The 24,837-nt window shown below is 44.8% G+C and overlaps 1 protein-coding gene across 1 annotated transcript in view; it reads right to left on the minus strand.

Annotated features, from left to right (window-relative positions):
- The window catches only part of LOC105898467 (adenylate cyclase type 1), a 45,261-nt gene extending 23,334 nt beyond the window's left edge, over window positions 1-21,927 (minus strand). The window contains exons 1-4 of the mRNA XM_031563367.2: window positions 20,123-21,927; window positions 15,663-15,812; window positions 15,238-15,356; window positions 6,832-6,943 (exon numbers count right to left, since the gene is read on the minus strand). Of these exons, the coding sequence (XP_031419227.1) occupies window positions 6,832-6,943; window positions 15,238-15,356; window positions 15,663-15,812; window positions 20,123-20,731 (990 nt within the window). The 5' untranslated portion in view covers window positions 20,732-21,927. The remainder of the gene's footprint in view (window positions 1-6,831; window positions 6,944-15,237; window positions 15,357-15,662; window positions 15,813-20,122) is intronic.
- Between the last annotated feature and the right edge of the window lie 2,910 nt (window positions 21,928-24,837).

The raw sequence follows: 24,837 nt of genomic DNA on the forward strand, positions 1-24,837 counted from the left end.
ATATATTTTACAGACGCTAGCTGGAGGGCAAGAGACCTTGTTGAAAACATTGAGGCAACAAGGACAGTATGAGTGTGAGGTCTGTGCCATTTCAGACCTAGAGGAGAGAAGGTCAATACATTGCTGCCTCACTTGGCATCACTTCTCAAGCGCAGTCATCATGCTGCGTTTGGTTCTGTACATCATGCTACAGCTAATCAGACTTTGTGGTGCTATAGTGATTTTGTGTACATGTGTGTATGTATGTACACATGTTCTATGGGTATATAGTTGTATGAGAGTTTTTTCTGCTATGTTGAGTTAATCTGGGTTCTTATGTTCTTTATATATGATTCTGGTAAAAATGATCATTGGACAAGTATGGGCATTGATAGCCAACCATAAAATTAAATTGATGGACAACAATACAATTAAACTAAAAGGAGAATATACTAGCTGTAGCATTGTTGTCAAAGAAGCCAGTATTTTAATTTAGCATGTTTCCTTAAACTCTGATGACATATCATGGTCATTTTATGATTTAGTACAGTAAATGTATTACATATTGGTTTGTTTAAAAATCTGCATATGCTAATACATCACAAGCACTTCCTGAAATTAACGTTGCTCTTGATGAATTTGAATGGGCTTAATGAAGCCATAAAAAATGGCCTCCTCATCATTTTTTTTAGGTTTGCAAACAGATAAAACTGAAAATAGCACAGTATCAAAGTTGTCCCCCAAGTGAATGCGAACGACTCACAGTTGTTCCATTCAAACAGAAGTTGAGTGGATTTGAAAAGAATGGAGGCGAAATCTTTGATGGAGAAGGAGAGGAGGAGGGGGGGGGGGCAGGGTTGGGAGAGGAGGGAGGGGAGGAAGTGAGAGGCAGCACAAGTGTCAAGAGACACAAGCTAAAGTGAGAGAAATGAAAGGAAAGGTGAAGATGTGAGGACGTAGAGAATGAGTGCAAACAGATGATTAAGTATAGATCTCCTGCCGAGCGGTGAGAGAGAGAGAGAGAGAGAGAGAGAGAGAACAGAGGAAAGGAAAGAAGACAGATCTACAGAGTGTACAGAGTACATCGATGGACAGATTAAGACAGAAGGAGAAGACAGAGCCAGAAGCATAGAGAATGAACTGTTAAGACAGAGAGAGAGAGAGAAAAATAGAGAGAGGGAGAGAGAGAAATAGAGAGAGGGAGAGAGAGAAATAGAGAGAGGGAGAGAGAGAGAGAGAGAGAGAGAGGGAGAGAGAGAGAGAGAGAGAGAACAGAGGAAAGGAAAGAAGACAGATCTACAGAGTGTACAGAGTACATCGATGGACAGATTAAGACAGAAGGAGAAGACAGAGCCAGAAGCATAGAGAATGAACTGTTAAGACAGAGAGAGAGAGAGAAAAATAGAGAGAGGGAGAGAGAGAAATAGAGAGAGGGAGAGAGAGAGAGAGAGAGAGGGAGAGAGAGAGAGAGAGAGGGAGAGAGAGAGACAGAGAGAGAGAGAGAGAGAAATAGAGAGAGGGAGAGAGAGAGAGAGAGAGGGAGAGAGGGAGAGAGAGAGAGAGGGAGAGAGAGAGACAGAGAGAGAGAGAGAGAAATAGAGAGAGGGAGAGAGAGAAGTGTGTGAGCGGTTATTTGGCAAGGCTGGTACAGGGCGAGCAGTCGGGGGAACAGTGTGTACTGTGGGCAGATGCCAGGTGGCATGGGACTGAAGCGATGAGATGACGGACATGCCGCCTAACTCTCTCATCGTCTGGAGCGCACACCCACAGCCAGAACCGCCACTTGCTGCCACCAGAGATGAGTGTGTTAGGGTGTGGGTGGACACAGCGTGTGTCCGTGTGTGTGTGTGTGTGTGTGTGTGTGTGTGTGTGTGTGTGTGTGTGTGTGTGTGTGTGTGTGTGTATGCAAGCGTGAGAGAGAGAGAGAGAGAGAGAGAGAGAGAGAGAGAGAGAGAGGGGGGAATCAAAGAGATTGTGTATGTGTGCATGCATGTGCCAGTGCATGTACAGGAAGCAAGTACACAAGAAGCTGGTAGGATGATGCTCTGTGTCATTTCTGAGTGTGTGTTAGATGTTGCACTGTGTGATGCATGGGTGTAACCCAAGGAGGGAGTGTGTGAAAGTGTATGTGTGAGGGCTGGGTGTGAAGTCAGGCCTGGACACCGTGCTGCATGAAATGAGTGACAGGTGTTGACACAGTTCCATTAGTCCGGGTGCTGAGTAGTTTTATCACATACTAGGGCTGCTGATGCTGTCCCTGGGTCTGTTTTCAAAACAAAGGCATCCCCCAAAGATCAAAACTCTGGAGCCTTTAATTTAACTGTCAACTGGAGGAATAGAATACACTCACGTCAAGTTTGTGGAGAGGTTCCCCTGGCATAACTTTACCACGAACGGGTTTTTAGACACACCCGATCACACACACAGACAAGATGTATCAGTCCCTCACTAGACATGTTAACATCCAGAAGTAATTGCATTGGTACTGTAGGGGGATCAAGTGTTTCATCTATACAGCAAAACCTTACAGTGCCTGTCCACAATTACCTTTGGGTGTTGTGTTTTCATGGACATTGCCATGGAGGCAGGTTTGTCAGTCTCTGACAAACTCTTTGATCTTCTGACCTGATCTGAGAGTCTAAATAAGTAAAAGCTGCATTCTGCTTCAGTCCTTTTAATCTTCAAGTAGGTTGGTGTGATTTTCTGCAAACATTACACACTCGCAATGCTAATCAACCATCTGGAGTGCAATTTAGATCAAACGTTGGTTCTAGGGCTGAACGATTAATTGCATTTGCGATTTAATCGCGATATGATAGAACACGATTTTCTAACCGCAACGTTCGCGATTAAAAACGCGGTCTAAAAAAAAAAAATATATATTCTCAAGACAACATGAGATTAGCTACTGAGCGCGGCTTTATTTCAGAGTGCTGCACACATTTCCCTTCAGTGATTCCTATTTTTTTTGGGTTTCCTCTTTTCCAGGCCTCATTTTAGACCTGGCTGCATAGTCTACATTTGTCTTGTCTGTTATGGAGACAGTTGTGTTAAATGTGTCTGCAGGAAATGGTGGAGCTGCGTTCTAAGCAAAGACACAACATAATGGCGGCTATGTTTAGGGGGCCCCCGATGCATCCTGTAATGACAGCCATGTGTGGGTTGATTTCCCTCTAACAAGATTTCTTCCCTCTGACAAGCCTGCATGATTCTTGGACAATTAGACGCTGAAGGAGACACAAACAATAAGAAGGCATTTTTCTTTGACAGTGCATCCGCACTCTTGACATGTAACTATTCTGGAAGGCTTCAGCCTTCACAACAACCCAGCTTTATGTTGGTTTAGTTTGACAGAGAGGCTAAGGATTTCATTAGTTGGTTTTAACAATAAATAATTACAATCATTTCTTCAAATGGCACTGTTAACGTGAACATTGCATAGTTCTGTGATGCTCATCCATATCTGTAGCCTTCTCATAACTAATAAGCAATGGCCATTTGGAGCACTGGCTTCCACAAGGGATGTGTTTGATAAGGGGGCTCTATGAAACTCTAGAGGCCTCTTACGTGAGAGTGTACAGAATGAATCAATACAGGCATGTCTCCTTGGCTTATCCTGCCTAAAATGTCCCTAAACTGTACAACCACCTCTGGCTGATCCCTAAAGCAGGGTGCACGCCCCTGTGGAAGTGGAGTGCTCTACCAAAACAGGCATTTCTGTGTCTGAGAGAAACTAATACCATTGGTTCCAATCCCAGCAGGAACAAGCTTGTCACAGCTAGAAATGTTGTAGTTCCCTAATTATAGTTCCTTAGTTCTGTAGTTCACACGTCTTTAATGTCTTGAAATATCAGACTTGTAAAAACATTATGAATAGTAAGAGTTATTACAACATAACCACATAGTAATTGCGTTACTACCGCTCCTGAACTATGGCTGAGGTAGAGTTGGACCCAAGTGCACAACACGTTAGCAAACTTTAAGACACAAAGGAGACTCTTTACTTCCAGGCAGGTTGAAACAAGATCAGGATTACTAGTGCAGCGACAGACAGCATGTACTTAACACAGACAACAACCTAGCACAGAACTACATAAACACAAGGGCTTAAATACACAAGAAGGTTAATCAGGGGAAACAGACCATTTGTGTTCAATTTACCAAGGGACAAGTGAACAGTGCAAACAAATGAACAGGCTAATCAACCAGATCACAAGAAACAGGTGGGACAAATGACTCAAGAAGCAGAAACTAGAAAGTATTGAAATGGGTGTGTGACACAAGGAACAAAGGCGGAGACCGGGAAACAACAGAAGCTCATGGCTACAAGGAAGTAAATACAAACACATGGCTGTGTGAACAAAATAAAAGTCCATAAACACGGTGCAGACCGTAACACTGGCCCAGCAGTCAGAATCTTTCAGAGAATAATACCTCACATTAGCTGGCCATCTTAATAAACGCTATTTTTCTTCAGGCTGGTTAGGCAACGGCCTTCGGAGAAAATCTTGGCGTAAAAAGTGGTGTGAAAAGGTGCTGTCAGTATTTTCACACTCAAACAGTATTAGACGAAATTGAAATGGCAAAGCATTTAACAGGCCTGAATATGACAGGGCGCAGTCACACACGTCCTCTTCACATCACTTATACTCATAGATCTTAATCCCTGACCCTTGCTTGACCTACTCAAGGTAATGTTGGGTTAAAAACATCACTTGTATCAGTTCAGGCTTTAGATTCTCCAAGCTTGATGGAGTCTGTGAGAGAGGTGGCGGCAGCTGTGACCTCATCGGGAGGATAAAAAGAGACTGGAAAAATGCGAGTTGCCAGTTAGGCTTGCGCACCCATACAGGGAGGCCATCCTCCCCCACCTCCCCATTGCAGAATTAATCTGCTCCTTCCCTCGAAAGGGTCAGCTAGAAGCGGTTCATTTAAACTGAGCCAGATGAGTGGGATGTAGCCGGGATGGACTGCGCCATCTCGTTTCTCTACCCCATCACTAGACACTAAACACACGCCACACACACACGGACACACTCACACACACACACACACACACACACACACACACACACACACACACGTCCCAACACAAACACTGCAGTTGGGGTGTTTGCTCCCAGCCTGTGTGTCCATTTCAAACTGTACATACACACTCAAGAAAATATTCTCTAAAAGCATTTTCTTTAAAGATGAAAGAGAAAAAGAAAAAAACATTTAGGTATAATCCATTGGATTAAGGGATTTCCTTGGGCACATGTTCATTGCAAGTAATAGAAGACAGATTACATAGATCAGATTTGTGTGTGCATGTGTAAGTGTGTGGGTGTATCCTTTATCCTAATACGTGAGCTCAAATGGATGTGTAATATGTGTGTATGTGGGGTGGGGGCTACCCACATGTATCTGCAATTCTATGCGTATGCGTATTTATGCGTGTTTTTATTTCTGTGTTGTAACATGAATGTGTTCATGCATTTCTGTCTGAGTCTGCATGCTTGTGTGAGCAGTTTGTACATGTGAACACACTTTTATGTGTGTGTGTGTGTGTGTGTGTGTGTGTGTGTGTGTGTGTGTGTGTGTGTGTGTGTGTGTGTGTGTGTGTGTGTGCACGTCTGTGCAGGCGGGTGGGGTGAGTTGTTATATAGAGACCAGGGAGCCTGAGGAGAGCAGCAGCTCTAGTTTCTGTCAGTTTTCACACCAATAAAACAGATCAGTCCTGTGACTCTGTACGGCTCTGCCTCTCATCACCAGTCTCCCGCTCTGCCACAGCAGCAGCAGTCAGCATGTGTGTGTGTGTGTGTGTGTGTGTGTGTGTGTGTGTGTAGGTGAGTATGAGTAGCACTCACTCATCTGATCCACGCCAAGGAGACGACGTGTGCATTCATGCACCAGTCATTGCAAACAAACAAGAAAAAGCAAAACGACCCAAACTCACACCTTTCCCCCCACGTCGACACACGGCCGTGTTCCCCCGTTTAATATCAACCTGACATTGACAGATTGAAGTGAACGTGCTGCGTTATCTGTGTGTTTTGTCTGGCACGGTACCCACAAGGCCTGCTAGGACAGACAAGGCTAATAAGTGAGTGTGCTAAATCTGGCATGGATTAAGTATTCTGTCATCCCCTCTTCAAACAGGGCCTCTGTGTAATCACATTAAACATCATATGTGCTGCTGAGGCTGCCCATGGCACCATGCTAATCTGCTATGATCGCTTGGCTCTCCGGTGCAGTGCAGACAGCCCATGAAACACGGACACACACACACACCACACACACACATTCATAAACTCAGACACAGATCCACATGTGCACACGTGCGCACCCACACACACACACACACACACACACACACCAACAGAAGGAGAGAACCATGTGTGATGCATCAGATGTTTCATTCTGCGAGTGTTTGCCCCAGGCTCATAACTGCGCAACAATATAGACACCGTAAGGCTCAATGCCTTTGCACTCACCCCTGTCACTTTGAGAAATCCTTTACAAAAACCAATCAGAGGCGTCCGTCCAAACCCTGCAGTGAGGTTAAGTATTTCTCTCAAGCGAGGACGGGAGGCAGGGGGAGAGAGCGAGAGTGAGGGGGAAACGCCGTGGAAGACAGCCGAGGAGAGTAGGATGCATGCAGTTTAGCATGCAGATGGGTTATTCCTGTCTCCACTTAGCCACTTAATGGAGCAGCCCCTGCACCTGTCTTGCTGGTCCCTGGCTGTTTAAGTTGCCATGGGAACTCGGCCCGGGCTGGCAGAGGGAGACGGAGGTGTGTGTGTGTGTGTGTGTGTGTGTGTGTGTGTGTGTGGGTGTGTGTGTATGGAGAGGGGGTTGGGGGTGACTCACCGTGGCCAGCTCGTCAAACTTCCCAAAGAGTTCATTCAGCAGCTTGACAAGCTCCTGAGCTGTGCACTGGGAGGCCAGGCTGGTGAAGCCCACAATATCAGCAAACAGGATACTGCAAGAGAGAGAGGGAGAAGGTGGGTGAGAGAGAAAGAAAGAGAGGGACTTAAGTTGCTGCTTATGGAGAATTTCTTATGACTGTCAAAAGGTGTAGTGGAGAGATATGTTTCCCCCTGTGCTGTGCTCAACATTTAGTAATGTGCAGCTGTGACACATCGATTCATCAACCAATGCTAACAATGAATGCTAATCATCTGCCCCTCTAATGCAACTGGCTGTGCAAGGTGTGAACTACCGTTCATTTCATTAATGAAAACTTTGACAAAATATGTTCGTTGTCTACCTTTTTTTCCACTAACTAAAGCCAGAGACACCACCAAACCAACATCACAGAACTAGCAGAGACAAAAGCCGACTGTAGCATCGGCCAAAAAGTTCTGAACCTGCATGAGAGGACCACTCCATACCAGGAGGTATTAGAATGCATATATGTGTGTGCGTGTGCGTGTGCGTGTGCGTGTGCGTGTGTGTGTGTGTGAAAAGGGCCAAACACGTCACAAAGTACTGTTTTATATCAGCACTAATTGGTCGCCTCTTCATCTGGAGGCGCAAGTGTCACCTTTTCCCTTTTTAATGTACAATATGGACTGAGACTTTTTCTGCAATTGAATACTTCCTCTAAGCCTAATTTGGATTTTGCCATGATATGTACTTATTTATCAAATACAAATAAAGAAGTAAAATGTGTATGTATATGTGTATGTGTATGTGTGTGTGTGTGTGTGTGTGTGTGTGTGTGTGTGTGTGTGTGTATGTGTATGTGTATGTGTATGTGTATGTGTATGTGTATGTGTATGTGTATGTGTATGTGTATGTGTATGTGTGTGTGCATATGTACATACCATAAACAAAGCCTGTGTGAAAGGAAACAACTCTCCATACCAAACTATAAACAATGCAGCATTTGCTTGCCATTTTCACACCACTCTCCTTCACCACAGACAGTTTCATAATATAGTTACTTTGAATCGTGAATATGTCTGAGAAGAAGTTGCAAATAGCACCGGCGTTGTTAGCCCTTGGTCTTTTAGTTGTGGAAGAAGAAATGGGTTCAATCATGAATTCTACAGCGACAGGCTCAAGGGGCTTCCCTGAACCTGTGTTGAGATAAACGAACCCTCCTCTTCAGTTTCACATGTTGAAGGAACTTATCAGTCCAAACATCTGAACAGCCAATGAGAGTGACCAGATAGCAAACAGATACTGGGACGGATCTGGCCCGGATCCACCAACCAGACCTGTTCCTAAGTCCAAAGGCACATTGGCCCAAAAGTGTCCTGGATTCGCATAATTAATCTGCAGCAGATACGGGCCAGAACTATATCACCAAAATACATCAATTAACAAACTTATCTTAAACTTAACTTAACTTAACTTAACTTAACTTAACTTAACTTATCAGTGATAAGCATGTGGTTGGTGTTTGCAAGGCAAGTATGTGGTTTCAGGTTTCGCACACTGCTGATGTCAGGGATGCAGTCCCCCAAAAGACTCTGAAATGAACCTTACTTGAACTGAGCTGCTTTGGACTGACGTCTTCAAAAGTGTCTAATAAATGAATAGAAATCAAGGGCAAAGCTCTCACTGAAGCTCCATCTAAAGTTCAAAAATGAGACCTTCAATGCATTAATGATTAATTGTTAGAGTAGGCAACTTATTTTGGTTAAGGCACTTTTGATAATGTGTTCTTTCACAAAAAAAGTCATGGCACTTACTTCTTATAATAAGCTGGACAGACTTTTTAGTCGCACATGCATGGCTTAAACAGGCTTCTATTTACATGAGGGGAGGTGAAACAAGTGCAAAATCACACACTGGAGAAAAAAAGAAAAGAAAATTGAAAAAGCTAACTTTCAGGCATCCCACAGTGTGTGTGTGTGGGCTGGTATCTCTGACACAGTTGCAGAACACAGCGTCTTTGGAGGAATCCGCTAAATGCCATTTTGTCATGCCACAGATGTCTATGTAATTGGGTGCTATAAATTCTAATTTGCTGTGCATATTTTAGCCGGTGGCCATCTGTGACGAGAGAACTAACTTCTACATTCTTCAGACTGGCTGCAGCAACTTACAAAGACCTTAAGGCACCTGAATGGCCTGAATGGCCAAGAAATACTACAGCAAACAGATCATATCCATCATAACAGTTAACACGAATTCCACTGCCCTTAAACATCTCACTGTTGTACAATTCAGCTTGTGAGTACACTGGTGTATGCATAGCACAATGCACAGTGTTGGAGGTCATCTGTGGTTTTAAGGTCATTTTGTTGACAAGATTATTGTTATCGTATTACTGAATAATCTATCGGTTTCAAATGTTCCGAATGTGACGTCATCCAGAAGTCCTGAATTAACTGCAAGACCAGTGGATATAAGTATAACCTTCAGGGTATCAGTTAAGAGGTAAAAAAAAAAAAGGAAACACAAATACTATTAATATTCCAAGCACTGAATTATGAAACTGACTGAGAAGTGAATTGAAAAGTAAATAGAAAATGCTACCATTATTCATTCCATACACATGTTCCATTATTCCTTCCATACACATGTGAATGTGTGGCTGCATGTCTGTCTTGGTTTACATACTTGACCCGGCACAATTCCAACTGGCATACCAGCAGCTGGACACATTCACACAAGGCTCCACTTTCTCCAGGCAGCACCAGCCCTCAGCACCTCCCTACAGCGGCGTTTCATTATCGTCACATGATGACCCATCCGTTTCAATCAAACCGGGCCCTTTATGTGACGCGTGGCCCCGCCGTACAATCATTTCCCTCCGCCGCCACATCTGCCCTCGTCACTCACTCATCCATCACCGCGGCGACGTCCAGGGGGACAGTTCCCCCAATTATGCTAATGCTGATAACTCTATAACACAATCTCTCCCGCCGCTGCGTGAGCGGAATGAGATGAACGGCTGGGGCCGTCTTTCTGGCGCATGAGCCTGGCGCCCCCCGAAACCGCTCACTGCTGTGTGTGGGACAGCGTGCAGGCAGGCAGCCATTTAGTGCGTGCATGGTGTCCGATAGAGCAAGTACTGTATGCATGTTGCATGCCTGTTGTGTGAGAATGTCTGTGGGCTTTGTCAGGGTTCTGTATGCGTGTGGCCTGTGACTGATAACGCGAGTATGCATATGGCGTGTACCAGAGCCAGCAAATATGCGTGTGAAGTGCACCAAAGACGAATGTGAGTATCCTTGCTGCATGCCCTAGAAACATGTATGACAAAGACAAGAAGTATGCATGCAGTGTGTGCCAGAGCCAACAAATGTGCATAAAGTGTGCATCAAAGGCAGTCAGTATGCATGTGATATGGGCCTGAGGAAGCAAGTATGCTTTGCATGCCTCAGAGTAAAAGTGCATGTGTGTGTGCCTGAGGAAGCAAGTATACTTTGCATGCCACAGAGTATACGTGCATGCGTGTGTGCCTGGCAGCCGTTGACATATGGCACTCTGATTTGATGAGGGTGTTCCGGAGGCGCGGGGAAAATGTCACAGCAGAGCCCCGGGTCAATTACTCTCCTGATAATCCCAGTCATTCCCCATCTGAGGGGTGGTGAGTCAAGGCCTTGATACCACCCTGCTGAAGGATAGGGAGAGGCTGAAACTCATCTGGAGGGGAGCGGGGGGGGGGAGAGAGGGTAGTGTGTGTGGGGCAGGAGGGGGGGGTGGTTACTAGGGTGACCTGGGGAAAAACAGCCCACAGACCGTCTGAACGCCTCTCATCCACCGTCACACTCCATGCAGCCCTCTGCTCCAAGACCGTAAACACAGCGGCACCGTCACACTTCCTCATCAGTGCCCCATTTATGAGTCAGAAAGCCCTAAACCGGTAACCCACCGCCATAAACTACTGACACATATTTGTATTAGGAGGAGCTATTTGCCCATGCCTCATGCGCGAGACAAGCCCAGGGAAGGAGAGGGGAAAAAAATCATCTTTGCCTCTGCCAAACACCGAATATTGCCTGGCAAGGTGGAAATAATTGATGAGCTGGTGATGGCAGCTGTTAAGTACTTTAATCCCTCATAAATGCACTCTTAAAAGAACCTTAAATGAAGTGTGCCTAATACTCCGTAACATTACACAACACTGCACTCTCTGGGCTGAGAGAGCGACAGACAGAGAGGGAGAGGGAGAGGGAGAGGGAGAGGGAGAGGGACAGAGAGGTGTAGAGGGGAAGAAATGTGCTTATGCTCGGTTCTTTACTAACTACTACTAATACCAGTGTGTCTAAATACACCTCCAATAACATTTCATAAACATAACCTTTCATGAGAAAATGACTTCCAAGAAATGATAAAAAGGCACCAAACAGAAGTCAATGTAGCAGTAAGCTAAAGCTCACGATAGGATGACCTTCTGGGCTGAGTGAGGTAATGCTTACAAATCAAGCGTCACTCCACCAGCAAAAGCACAATGGTGAGTAAAACTCCAAAATACTACACCTTGGCTTTGTGCATCTAACATGTGCCCCCCCCCCCCCCCCCAGTCCCACCTGGGCTCATAATAGATCGCTGAGATCATGGGGGGGAACAGGGTGAGACAGCACACATCTGTCAGACCTCAAAGCTGGCTAACCGCACTCTTTACAAAGATGTTGTCACATTAAGCACCTCAAACCTGAAACTCCACAAGGATGGCATCCTCTGCTGTCCTCTGTTGTGATTACTTATGCTGATTAAGCGAAGTATGTCATACCCACAGCAGCAGCAGTGGCAGTGGAAGGCCTAGATGCCCTCGCAGGCAAACGCTGAGCTGAGCAAGGAGGTCCCTGTGCAAGAGCTGTAGACGCCAAAGGCTGACTGCCTCTACTGCTGACAGTAATGTTTAAAAAGAAGCATGAAAACACCATCGTCATCACAGGAGGGAAGGGATGATGATACGTTTCGGAGAGGGAATGCATCTGATCCTTCCCATCATCTCTCTCTCTCTCTCTCTCTCTCTCTCTCTTGCTCTCCTTTTTTTTCACACACACTGTAATTCTCTTTCCCTGTCTCCACTGCAACTCCCCCGCTCGTTCTGTGACACAAATGTGCAGTCGCAGATTAAAGCTCTGTGTGTAGCAGGGTGAAAACCCACCTCCTCTGAAAGAGTATTAGATTACATTATGAAACACTGCTGTATTTATATGTGAGGCAGATGCCCTGATTGCCCTTATCAAGGGGAATTACAGTCTTTTGTGGGAATTTCCCCAGGCTAGGCTCCCCTTCATTGCAACACATCTACACAATAAGAGGCTTCTTTCTTTTTTTTTCTCCCCTCCATTTCTTCAGGCATTTTCTTAGCCGTTGGACCAATATGACATAGCTATGAAGAAATGCACTTATGCACACAGTATTTCACACAACTGACATTTATGTGAATATCATTCAGAGGTAACAGGGCCACAGAGTAATCACAGCAGACTGCTGACCTTACACAGTACGGAAAAATCAGTCGAAAATAAATGGCTACTTCAGTCTAGAGCTCCAGAGCTGTTGAGACACTCAGAGCTGCCAGTCACCTCCACAGGATAGCAGCATGGGTTTCCCTTGGCCTCCCAGCGCTGCTGCGCTTGCCTGGGCAACAGAATGAATCAATACAGACCTTGACCCTTAAAGGTCGCGGGGTCAGAGGGTAGTAAGGGCTGAGGCAGGGAGGAGAGCCCTGGCCCCCAGGGCTCGATGTGTCCAGATTTAACCTGCACACGTCATTACGCAATGACAGTTTAGTCTCTGTTGCACTTAATCCCCACCTGCTCCCTAATCCTGGGGGGCTGAGTAAAACCCTGTTACCCATGCCTTAGTGCCCCCCTCGCCACCCAGGAGACACAGGAGGAAGACCAGGCAGACAGAGACAGAGAGAGAGAAGCTAACACACAGATGGAGTGGGGGAGAGCTGAAGAAGAGAGACAGAATTTTATAAATAGTCAAGTCATTGTGGTGAATATAATCGCTTCATCTCCTTGCTTAAGTGATGGGAGTCGTCCAGCAAATCAACTTGCTCTGATTGATTTCCCATTGCCTTGCAGTGGACATTTAGCTCCATGCTCTCTCATTCCCACAGACCCTTCTTCCACACACACACACACACACACACACACACACACACACACACACACACACACACACACACACACACACACACACACACACACACACACACACACACACAGACACACACACACACACACACACACACACAAACACGTATACGCCTCAGCCTCAAAACCTCAAGGCCTCAATCCTACAGGAAAGCCTTTTTTAAAGGCTGCTTTGTCAAGTTACTGCATAAACCTTGACCATTAACATCATAAATGTTAATGCAGTTGTGTAACAGATGTAAAAGGCCCTCTCAATAAAAATAAACACTTAATAGTTTAAATAATTTTTCTGATGAATGTGTTTAGACCCAGTCATTGCCTGTGAATAAATCTGAGAATAGTAGAAGTTATTAGAACTGACAATAGCAGCTGATCAAGTTATGAAATGGAAAAGGAAAAGAAATGGAAAAGAAGGGTTTGATGCCACCCACGTGAATATGCTATTATTGTTGTGCATGCTATTCATACTGGCATGCGGAGGATACATTATTCTGCGTCAGTACTGTTTTTGAACACCCCTGCAACATCAAACCCACCAGAAAACAAGTACTGGCATAGTCTGTTGCGCTCCATCGCAATGCATTTCTCAAGATGTGGGATGTGAGAATTGGTTGTCTCTAGGCTAAACCTTTACACCAAAAATATATATTCCCACTGTCAAGAAGTCAATTGTTTATCTTAGGCAGTGGGTGTTTTCAAGAAAGGCCTCACGATGATACAAAGATGCTCCTTTGTATGCCATGTTGCAGTGAGAAAATTAATGTTAATTGAGTTATTCATTACAGATTCAGTTTGTCTCTTTCAACTGTTTGAGGTAAAATCCTGTCCTCCTCTGAGCATCCATTAGAGTATATTAGTTTTGCCCTTTTCCAATGAAAGACCCTTGACCACTTACATGACACTTGTATAAAATGACCACCTATTAGTCCTGCATGAACAAGTTGAGCAAATAATGTAATATCACAGATCATGTAATGGAAGTTTGCACAAAACACTGCAAGCTGTCTCAGCAACTTATTATTGTTTCCTTGTCTGATCTGTCCCTGGTTCCCTCCACTGGGCAACAACATCTCCCACAGCATGATGCCTCACGAAGATAACACAGTCAAACAAAACTAACAAGACAGGAAGCTTAAAGCAGGGCCAAGTCCAGAAACGGCACAATAATAAAGTAAATAAATTGCCAACATTCGCAGTAAAGACTACATTAAGGAGTATGCCATTACGTGGCGTTGGAGTACCGTTGTGCTTGGTTGGCTGTTAATTTGAGTCGTGTAAGAACCGGGACATGTCCAGAGGGTCCAGCCCGGCCCACTGATAGAAGGAGACACTTCCTACAATTCCTTTCTCCACTTTATCACACCATGGAGTGGAAAAAGACCATCCAGCTTTCTACTTAAAAATAACATCAAAATTTCAATTTCATTTCCTCTCAGAGGAACCACGTGATTGTGCAGGTATCTGATGATTTGAACACATACCCTGGTTAATAACCTGTTACTTTAGGGTTAATTGAGCAGCCTGTACTTTGCAACCCTGTCTCTGCAGAGTGGGATACTACATTATTTGTGTGGGCTACACTGTAGTTTTTAATGGTGATAACATAGAAGTAATCATCGAGGGTGAAGTTAGATGATAACAATGACTCCTGCAGGGTAGTCGGGGCACTGAAAGCTATTGTGGTAATCAGAAATGGGAAATGAAGTCTAGTATGGTCGTATGTGCTTCTTTAAAAGCAGGAATTAAATACTGGACCAAACAGAATGGATACGTTCTAAAAATAAACTACTGCCTGGTACTGTGTGCATTATTAGCATGTTTCTTTTGTGTGTTCCAAGCAGAACCTTTGTACTCATCCAACATCAGTTCTAGCGATATAATCTTAGCTTTTTGCCACTCTTCCCTTCCCGCTGCCTGAGCGCCGTATCCACTCTCGTTTGTCTAACCTCTGAACGATATCTGCAATCCAAATTAGCGAGCCAGCTTCCCAGAGAAGGCCTCGGAAGATGTTCTGCCTAAATAAAGCTGACTGGCACACAAGTTTGACTTTGGTGGACTGCTTCTGAAGTCTCACGCTTCTCTGTCTGTGCCCATTTGTAGCGGTGCTGTGTTGGGCGGGTTATGTCACTGCGCAAGATGAATCACAGAGGCGACGTCAAAGTTGCGGAACTGGTGGGTCGGACGAGCGGCTCCCTACCTGACGTTGTCGTGCCGCTGGATGTAGATCTTGTGAAAAATCCTCTCCGGGGGCTTCAGGAAGTCTTCTTTCATTTCCATGGCCACATTCCTGGGCAACAAGCTCATCAGGAGACGCTCCTGTTGGTGTGTGTGTGTGTGTGTGTGTGTGTGTGTATGTGGCATAGATGCAAGTGAGTATCAACAAGAGGAAGAGAAAAAAAAGAAATGAGAAAAGGGATTAGGGGACAAGGGCACATAGCACAACAGGTCCAAGGGGTATGAAAAATGGTCTCAGAGACATTACAGACCACTCACTCAAGAGTACTAAGAGCACACTCAAGATGACCTCTAGGCTGTGTGTGTGTGTGTGTGTGTGTTATTGGGTGTGTGTGTGTGTGTGTGTGTGTGTGTGTGTGTTATTGGGTGTGTATGCACGTGCAGTACCTGTTTCTCATTCTCATCCTCCATGCGTAGCCTCTCCTCAATGCAGTTGCGCGCCTGCAGAAAGGCTTTCCTCTGCGCTCTCTCTGTGAGGATGCGCACAAACATCCCCGACAGGTTCACGCTGGTGAAGAGCACCGTGTTGGCCACCAACTGGAAACACACACACACACAGCATCAAAGCTACTCTTGCCTTTATCCGAACACACTTTAGTGTGTGAGAACTCAGCAACAAACCCATTATTCGTGCACAGCAAAGTTCATAACTATAAACAGTGAAGAAACTCGGTTTGTTCGTGTAAGTGGTTGTGTTCGAGTGTGTTTGTGTGTGAGAGAGAGACTGTGTCAAAGTGTGTAAACAGTGCATTATTAAATTATGAATACATTATGTCCTTTTTATGCCAAGTATATCTGTGCCTGTGTGCGTGTGTGTATGCGTGTGTGTGTGTGTGTGTGTGTGTGTCTGTGTGTGAGTGTATGTGTGTGAGCATAAGGGAGATTGACCTTTACACATGCGTGCATCCCTACACCCCCCCCTCCCACCAGTCTTTTGTAATATGCTCTCATCAGGCCGCGCACATTAATCACTTCTGCTGCTCATGCATAAGTTCTTCACAACTATTTATTTACACCACGCCTGTTTAATAGATGCTAGGGTTTGGAAAAAGAGGCAAAACGCCAGCAGACTTCAGACTTGGTTCAGCTGCAGCCCTCTCTGATTTCCTCATTGTAATGGATATTCTGTAGTGTTATTGTTTAACAGGCACAAAAAGAAGTAGGGCTATAAAAGAAGTCATAGCACAGAACCGCTATACCAGTTGCCAACATTTTGAAATGTTCACGCTACTTTCTATGAAGCTCTTGTTGATGTATCACAATACATTTTCATAATAGACTGCTATATAGTAAAGATTATACAAAATAATATATTTCCATAATAATGCATTATCAGTTATTACTTTCATGGATATTAGCACACTGTATTTAACTGTATTTATCAGAAACACACTACATACAGTTATGGTGCAGTCTATGGAACTATGGTGTGATACACTTGTCTGTTGGTTAAGAAGGTTTGCATGATCTGTAATTTATGTTAATAGCTCTTCATAGAATATGACAGTGGGTGACAGTGGTACAGTGGTAAAGAAGTTGTTTAGTGGGCGACAGTGGTACAGTGGTAAAGAAGTCGTTTAGTAATCAGAAGGTTGCTAGTTCGATTCCCTGTCGAAGTGTCCTTGAGCAAGACACTGAACCCCTAATTGCTCCTGATGTGCAGTGTGCCATCAGTGTAAATGTAAAATGTGTATACATTGTAAGTCGCACATATGTAAGTCGCTTTGGATAAAAGCGTCTGCTAAATGACTAAATGTAAATAGAAGGTTTAAGTGAAATAACATATGGAAAATGGTCATACTCAGGAGAGCTGTTTTTTTAATAAATCTCACATCTTCAGCTTCAGATGAGCCCCTCATCTCAGCTCCATATTTCTCTGTATTAAACTGAGTCCCAGCTGCACACTTCAGATGTGTTCAGAATTGCTCACATCACATGACACATTCCAGCACTGGTATCACCAAGTTTAGTTTATTATTATTTTATTGCAAAACCCAGTGTCTTTGGCTGTCCATACCCCAGTGTGTTATCAGAGCTAATCAACTCTATATCTTAAGAGGCCGGTGGATCTTAAGGGACAAAGTTGATCTGGGATTTCTCTGCCCAGAGCTATAGGTGGCAGGGGTGACAGGGAGGAGCTTTAGTATAGTTCAACTCCAGGTCTCAGGCTTCTCTGGCTGGTTCGGTTGTATGACAGGACATAAAGCAGTGTGCTGACTCACTCCAGGGGCTGAGAGCACTAGTGGGATTAAGGCCATTCTTAATATTGTGGCACACATATTTTGCACAAGTCTTGGGTCAAACATTGGCCTTAATTAGCTGAATGAAATATATGTAAAAGGGTTATAAATCACTGGAGAATTCACTGCAACATCAGTGGAGGATGATGTTTAAATGGTAGATATTGAGCTAACCTAGTGCTAGTGTGCTTGTCACGTGTTTTCTGGTCTATATTTGGAAAAGGGTATTAAGAAGATAAGTTTGATGGATAAATTAATATTCAGGAATACAACAAATTAATATTCAAGTGGTTTCACAGGCTTCATCGCAGGTTTCATCACCTCTATCACATATAGAAGGTAAAGTGCAATACAAATTTTACCATTTATAAAATCTGGATTTGTCACAAGACAACTATATGGCATGGAATATTTTTTGTCGATAGCAGCTCAATTGTACATTATTGAAACTTGAGTCACTGTTCATTAAAACATAATATACTCACATACAGTTACAATCCAAGTACTCTTACAGTGAAAGATGTTCAAACTAAAGGAGTGTCACAAGTAGCATTTCCTTCAGGAGTTTCAAATAAAAGTTGAACTCCAGTTCTCAGCTTAAGCCAAGATAGTCTCCATTGCTATCTGCGAAATAAAGCCTCTGGAACAATGGCACAACACTCACACAGACACACACATCCTGGGAGCTTATCTGTGCTAGTTCAAGCAAGCCGGGGAATCTGCTGCTGCTGCTGCTGCAGCCCCTGCCTCTCTTCACGTCCAAAATAACTTCTCGACTGTGTCCTCTCTCACCACCCTAAGAGCCAGCTATTGGATTGGGCCCTCAACCATGTCCTACTTTAGCAAGTTTTTTTTTTAGTTCTTCACTTTGGTTCTGCATCAAGGACTTTTCAGCCTCATCCTTTGGGGGAGGGTTTCAGCCGTCCAGCCGTCCAGCCGTCCAGCCCCCCCCCCCCCCCACACACACACACACACACACACTAAAACTGAGGGAGATGTCAGCCCTGCTCTGGGACAAGAGAGACGGCGCTCAGTCTTGACGGGTAAAGTCAGTCGTCACCCACCCTGGGACCCTGTCAGGCCAGGCTGACGTGAACACCAATCACTGACGCGGAGCACGTGCCCCTTCACCAGCGACCCGACCACAGCCACCTACTGAGACTGCCTGTCCTCTCATGGACAAATGGGGTTGGCAGCAGCAGGGGGGAGGGGGCACTGGGATATTATATCCCCACAATCAATGAAAAGAGATGATGTGGCAAGATTAAGCAAGACTGTCTATTCGCATTACATGTGAAGCAAAGCAGCTTGCCTCAAAGTTGATTACGATGCATTGCTTTGTAGTAGTATGCTTTGTATTATGCAATTGTTTTCAGTGGAAATTTTGAAAAACTGAAGAACTCATGTTTGGAGTGATGTCTAAGGGTATCTATGTCATGGCTGGGACAGAACACTGGGCTAATATCTAATAATCTAATATTTGTCCTATGTCCCTATTGTTATCATAGTGTTATCAAACACTAGAAGCAGTACTGTAAGAATACTGCTATCTCTCTTGCACACATATCTCATTTAGGACCGATATAACCCACACACGTCCGCTGGGCTTTTTTTCTCTTTGTAGTGGATATTAGTTTCTGGGCACTGCTACCGTACCACATATTTCGTTACGGTGATATGCCTGTCAGATCTCCAGTAGGAAGGCCCCAGGGTGAATGCGCTCCCACGCTTCTCACCTTCCGCACTCTTCATGGTGAAAATCCGTCTAGCGTCAGAAGTACGAGTTTAGCAACGCGTCACTTTAGAGGTCCTCGATAGGTCCTCGTACAGCGTTGGCAGTTTACTGCGTGTTTACACGACGATTGCTTGAACCCTCTTTTGTTGACATCATGTAGGGAAACCGTGACTGTAACTAATGTTCACTTAATGTTAATATATCTGTGTATCTATACTGATTTGCTGTGGCTGTCCAAGACTAGAGAGCTGAGCTAACTTGCAAGAAGGCTAATGTTTGGAATTTTAAAGGTATTTTTAAGGCTGATGGATTGCCTACATACAATTCGGAAATCTTGTTATGAACAGGTTTTTCCGTCGTATGTTTCAGGGGTCTTGCAGCGAATTCCTCCTCACGTTCATCTAGCTGTCTGTTCAGTGTTTGCGCTCAAAAAAACTCCGGTGTTCGCACACAGTTTTGGCCCTGTAAATGGGAAACAAACATAGTGGCTCGAACCAAACCATAAACAATGCTAATCAACACGGTGCTTCAGGAGCACGGAAGGGACGAGTGTAATTTGATTGAGCTCAAATATCAACAAGCTTTCGCGAAACCGGATAGCGGACTGTATCTTTAAGCCCTGTTTCAAAAACGTTACGTTCGCTGTCCACGTACAGGTGCTGAAATGAACAGTTCTGGGTTGGTAACTTCTGTGCAACGCCACTGTGTTTTCGCAAGCCTGTTGACTAAACCTAATAACCCCGTATCGCATGGGAATTAACTCACAAATATAGCCTAAGCGTAAACAACACCTGAGCAAAGATCTAAAACTGTTTCAGTGTGGTGGGGTTGCAGAGGGAAAGAGAAAGATAGAAGCTAAAAATCCCACTCACCGTTCTCCACAATTTCTGCCTTTTCACCGTTACCGAAGTGGCTGTAACAATGATGTGACATATGGCAACCATAATGCCAAATATGATGGCCAACAGTGTCCGGACAGGCAGGAGTGAGTAGGCGACAAATGTCACCAGCATGAGCTGCCACATGCCCTGCTCAGGAGCGGTTGGCGGTACCATCCCGGCCGCGCTGTGCGGGAACGGGCAGCTGAGGAAGGAGAAGGTGAAACTGAACAGCAAGGTCAGGTTGACGATCTGCTGTAGCTGGGTCACCTGCAGGTACTTGACGTTGGTCACAATGAACAGCGAGATGAATATAATGCAGTGCACCGGATGGGACCCCTTGGAGATGGTGAGGTTAGGACCGGAGAGCAGCTCCACCACAGCCAGGGTCAAAGCCATGATGATAAGTACAGCCAGCGCTTTAAGGGTCGAGGTCTGTTCCAGCTTCAGGTTGTAGTTGTGGAAGAGGGACTCTAGCTCTTTGCAATCAAACTCGTCCTCGCAAACAATGGCGGTAAGAGGGACGCCGGACGGACAGTGGCCTCTCTTCCGCCGGGTTTTGACTTTCTGAAACGGAATTTCCTCCATGCCAGGGCCATTCATAAGCCGAAAGCTGATACTCTGTCACAGTCTGCGCCGCGGAGAGATTCCCTTGACCAAACGCGAAAGCAAGTTCTGGGTAAGCGTCCCAGATAGCTGTGTCTGAAGCGGGCAGAGCGGCAGTGTGGTGCCCAGCTCTTTCCGCCTGCTATCCACAGGTTGAAATCTGATGTTTGCCGTGGAGAACTGCAGCCGAGGATACAGGCATGCCTCAGGCTGTCTGGGGAGAAGGTTCTAACGGGTAGATATTGACGGCATTTTCTACGAGTAGTTTCTTCTCTGTGATGAGGGAAACTGGGCGATACGTAGCCTCTCACTCGACAAACGGAGTTCTAGTCTAGGCTATTCGCAGGGCTCAGGTTGGATCACGCCTGCGCAATGTGAGGTTGGGATAAAGCACGTCTCAGTAACTCAACAGATTGGAAAGACCAGCAAGATTTGAAAAGAAGCGATTCCCAGACACTAATTCGAATCGGTAAACGGAAAGATATCTTCCTTTTCGATTACATTTAAGCTAGAGGATATTTGAGGGAATATCCATCTGAGAAATTCACAACAAATGCATTAAGGCTGAATTTTATGACAACCTCAAGTGATTAAGACTGGCAGAGGGTATCAATTCTAATGGCAGACTGGATTTCAAAATAATCTGTGTAGATAAGCCCTGTCATACACACAAAGCAAGAAAGTGTGTTTGTGCATATCCAAATGCTCCTTTGTCCTAACACATATCTTGGAAAATATCATTTTGTAATGGGCTATCGTTGAAGCTGCACAAGCACTGACTAAAATCCTTAATATATGATACATATACTACTAGAACGCATTCTTACTTGTTACTTTCTCACATTTGGTAACACTATTTTTTTATCACACCAAGCCAAGGAAACTTTAATGTAATTCAGAGCCTGTTGACGCCTCATGCCTGTGAAAATGCTCTTAAAATAGTGTGACACATAGGGGGAAGTCACCTGCACTTCTCAGTCACCTCACATGATTATGTTCAGGTGGCTTACAGTGATACCATAAATGGAAACATCACCACAAAAGGCGTAAAAATTAAAAGGGGGTGAGGGGTGGAGAAGAGAGAAAATGGCATTACATCTGTTGGCGAGCAGCAACTGAATAGATCAATCTTCACAGGTAGAGGTGGGGGGTTGGATATCATTGTGGGGGTTGGGGCAGAAAAAAGACCTTCTCTCTCCCTCTCTCTCTCCCTCTCTTTCTCCCTCTCCCTCTCCCTCTCGCTCTCTCTCTCTCTCTCTCTCTCTCTCCCTCCCTCTCTCCCTCTCTCTCTACCTCTCTTTCTCTCTCTCCCTCTAACTCTCTCTCACTCCCTCTCTCTCTCTCTCTCTCTCCCTCCCTCTCTCCCTCTCTCCCTCTCTCCCTCCCTGGATTATGAAAAAGCATACAGGGCTTTACTCCTTTTTGAGGTTTCAGTGAGGTCCCTGAGGTCCCACTGAGATTCTGAGAATTCTCAGAAAACAACAAAAGTATTTGATACTGAGAATTGCAGAGCGTAATGGTGGATTATGAAAAAGTATACAGGGCTTTACTCCTTTTTGAGGTTTCAGTGAGTTCCTTGAACAGGAAGTGAACTCATATCTCGGCCAATCTTTGGTTGATTGACATGAAAGTTGCTTTGAGTGCTTAGAGCCATGCCTTTGACATAATGACATCAAGTTTCCATGGCAACTCTGGCTTGCTGGGCTGCTTGGCCCCCTTGTTGCTGCTTGCAGCTATATTATGGGATGTTTTTAATATGGGGATCAAAGACTGCCAGGGCAACATAATAGTGAGTGTTTAGTGGACTGGCCCGCCTCAGATTGTGCAACTCTGCTGTTGTCTGAATCATGACAAAGTCTTTCTGTTTGTTCTGGTTTCACCAGCTAGAAAGCGGGTGGTGAATCTTCAATTCCAGATTCCAGAAGAGTAAAAAGACATCACAAAGGCATGGACAAAAAAATGAAATATTTACAAAGCTGCCCATTGTAGTGAAAGGTTGATCCACCACATTGTTCTTTGAATAATGCTAACTGACCAGTGGGGGAAGAAGGAAATTAAGAGAAGCCAGCAGCAAGGATTGGTTCTGTAGAATTCACACTTCCAAACAGAGACATCGCAAGGTGAACATGCACTCTCTGGCAGAAGAACAACAACAGGCTAGGTGCAAATGTCACAACCCGTGTCCCCTAGGGCAACATATGTCTACACTCTTTTACACTCTCTTCATCTGCTTCGCTGACTTCAGAAGAGTTGTCACTTGACAGAAACCACCCCATGAGTGACTAGAGGAAAGCGATACGACAATATTAATCTCACGTTGAATTAATACATAACTATGACATGCTGGCATTCTTCCCATTGCATTCATAGACAGATAGAGTATTTGGGAAGAGCAATCAGTTTATCAAGTGCTCATAGGCTGATTATTTCCCACAGGGAAATACATAATAACTCACTCTTTCCTCCTGGAAAGAGAGGACAACAACAGACCACAGCAAATGCCTTAGGATAGTCTGCACATCACACAGTGTGGTGCCGTAATTATGTTTTTTTATTCTCATCTCCGTTCATCAGAGACATCTCTTCTAATATTGTGTTCGTTGTAATACAGCTGCCCCACTGTGGTCCATGGGAGCCTCCAGAAAAGCTAAGGGTGGTGTCATGAGCTGGCATAAACCTAATCAAAAGGGGGAGATGCTTGTTGGATTTACATGACTTATTAAATTAGTCTGCACACACAGCCATCCAAACCTACTCCTACCTCATGGGGCAGGCATATCTTTTGTTCGGCACGTGTGTTCCCTGGAAATTGAAACCATGACCTTGGTGTTGCTAGCACCTCGCTCCACCAGTTGACTTCCTGGAACAATGAGGTGGGTGGTTGGAGTTACGGAGCAAGTGAGGCAAACTGCAGTCAGACGGGCGGGAGAACACAGAGAAGAAGCATAGGATCTGTGTGTGCGCGTCAGCGAAAGCATCATTTGTCCAGTTTCTTCAAAGTGTGGCAGCTGACTCATGTTTTATTCTTGTCGGGAGAAATGTCAGATTGCAATTCATAGTAGCCACCCACATGCTGATCTGTGTAGACTTCAGCTTCAGTAACCATTCTGATGCTGCAAGGCATTTAATGATGGACACAGTGGTAATGATTTTCTGCTCCTGTGTGTGTAAGTGTGTTTGTATATGTGTGTGTGTGTGGGGGGGGGGACGGACAAAAGACTCTTCAGCTAATATCCTTTTTGTCTTATACCAATGCCCACCCCAAACATTATGTAACTCTGCTCCTGTTATTGCCTTCTGTCTCTCTCTCTCTGTTGGCTTTCTGGTCATTTCCGATGGAGGCAGGGCAAGTAATGAGGCACACTGCTCCCTGGCTAGACAAGCAGTTTTCCCCTCATTCCAAACAGTGCAATTCCTTGAGGGCTTCCTCGCTTCCTAAAATAGGCTGTAGGATGAAAGGCTGAGTGTGTGGCCGATAGGAGTGTGTTCCATTATCTAAAGCTTTTGATGGGCGTCAGGTGTCAGTCAATGGTCGCACTTCACCAGCCCTCATTGCCTGAGAACAAAGGCACGTCTGATGGAGGCAAATGGCAGTGAACCATGCTCCAAGGGCATCTGACGGGGGAAAGAGCGTCCAGTCCCCACCTGGCCCACCTCAATCTCTTTCTCGCTGGTCCCCAGGTACACCCGGTTACTGTAGGCCACCCGCCTGCACTCTCCCACCCCGGAACACACACACACACACACACAGATGTTTGCAAACATACACACATCACACACTAACACACAGAGGGGTGTAGTAAAGCGTTACGTTTACTCTGTAAAGTATTTTCCCAGCAAACTGTAATGCAGACTTTCTTTTACTCATACTGAAGTACATTTACGATTTAGAAAATGTACTTATAATCCATTACACACGTCTCACTACTTTAACATTAAATGATGTTTATTCACACGTGCACAGTTTCTAGCCTACGTTGATTGCTTTGGCTATGGGCTGCATTGGTGGGGGCAAATTGTACACTTACATAAACGTACATTTTCCAGAAGTATGGGAAGGACCTTTTTTATGTAAAGTTGCACTGTTGTTTTTTGCTGTTGTA

Source organism: Clupea harengus, chromosome 25, assembly GCF_900700415.2.
Source record: "Clupea harengus chromosome 25, Ch_v2.0.2, whole genome shotgun sequence".
Lineage (NCBI taxonomy): Eukaryota > Metazoa > Chordata > Actinopteri > Clupeiformes > Clupeidae > Clupea > Clupea harengus.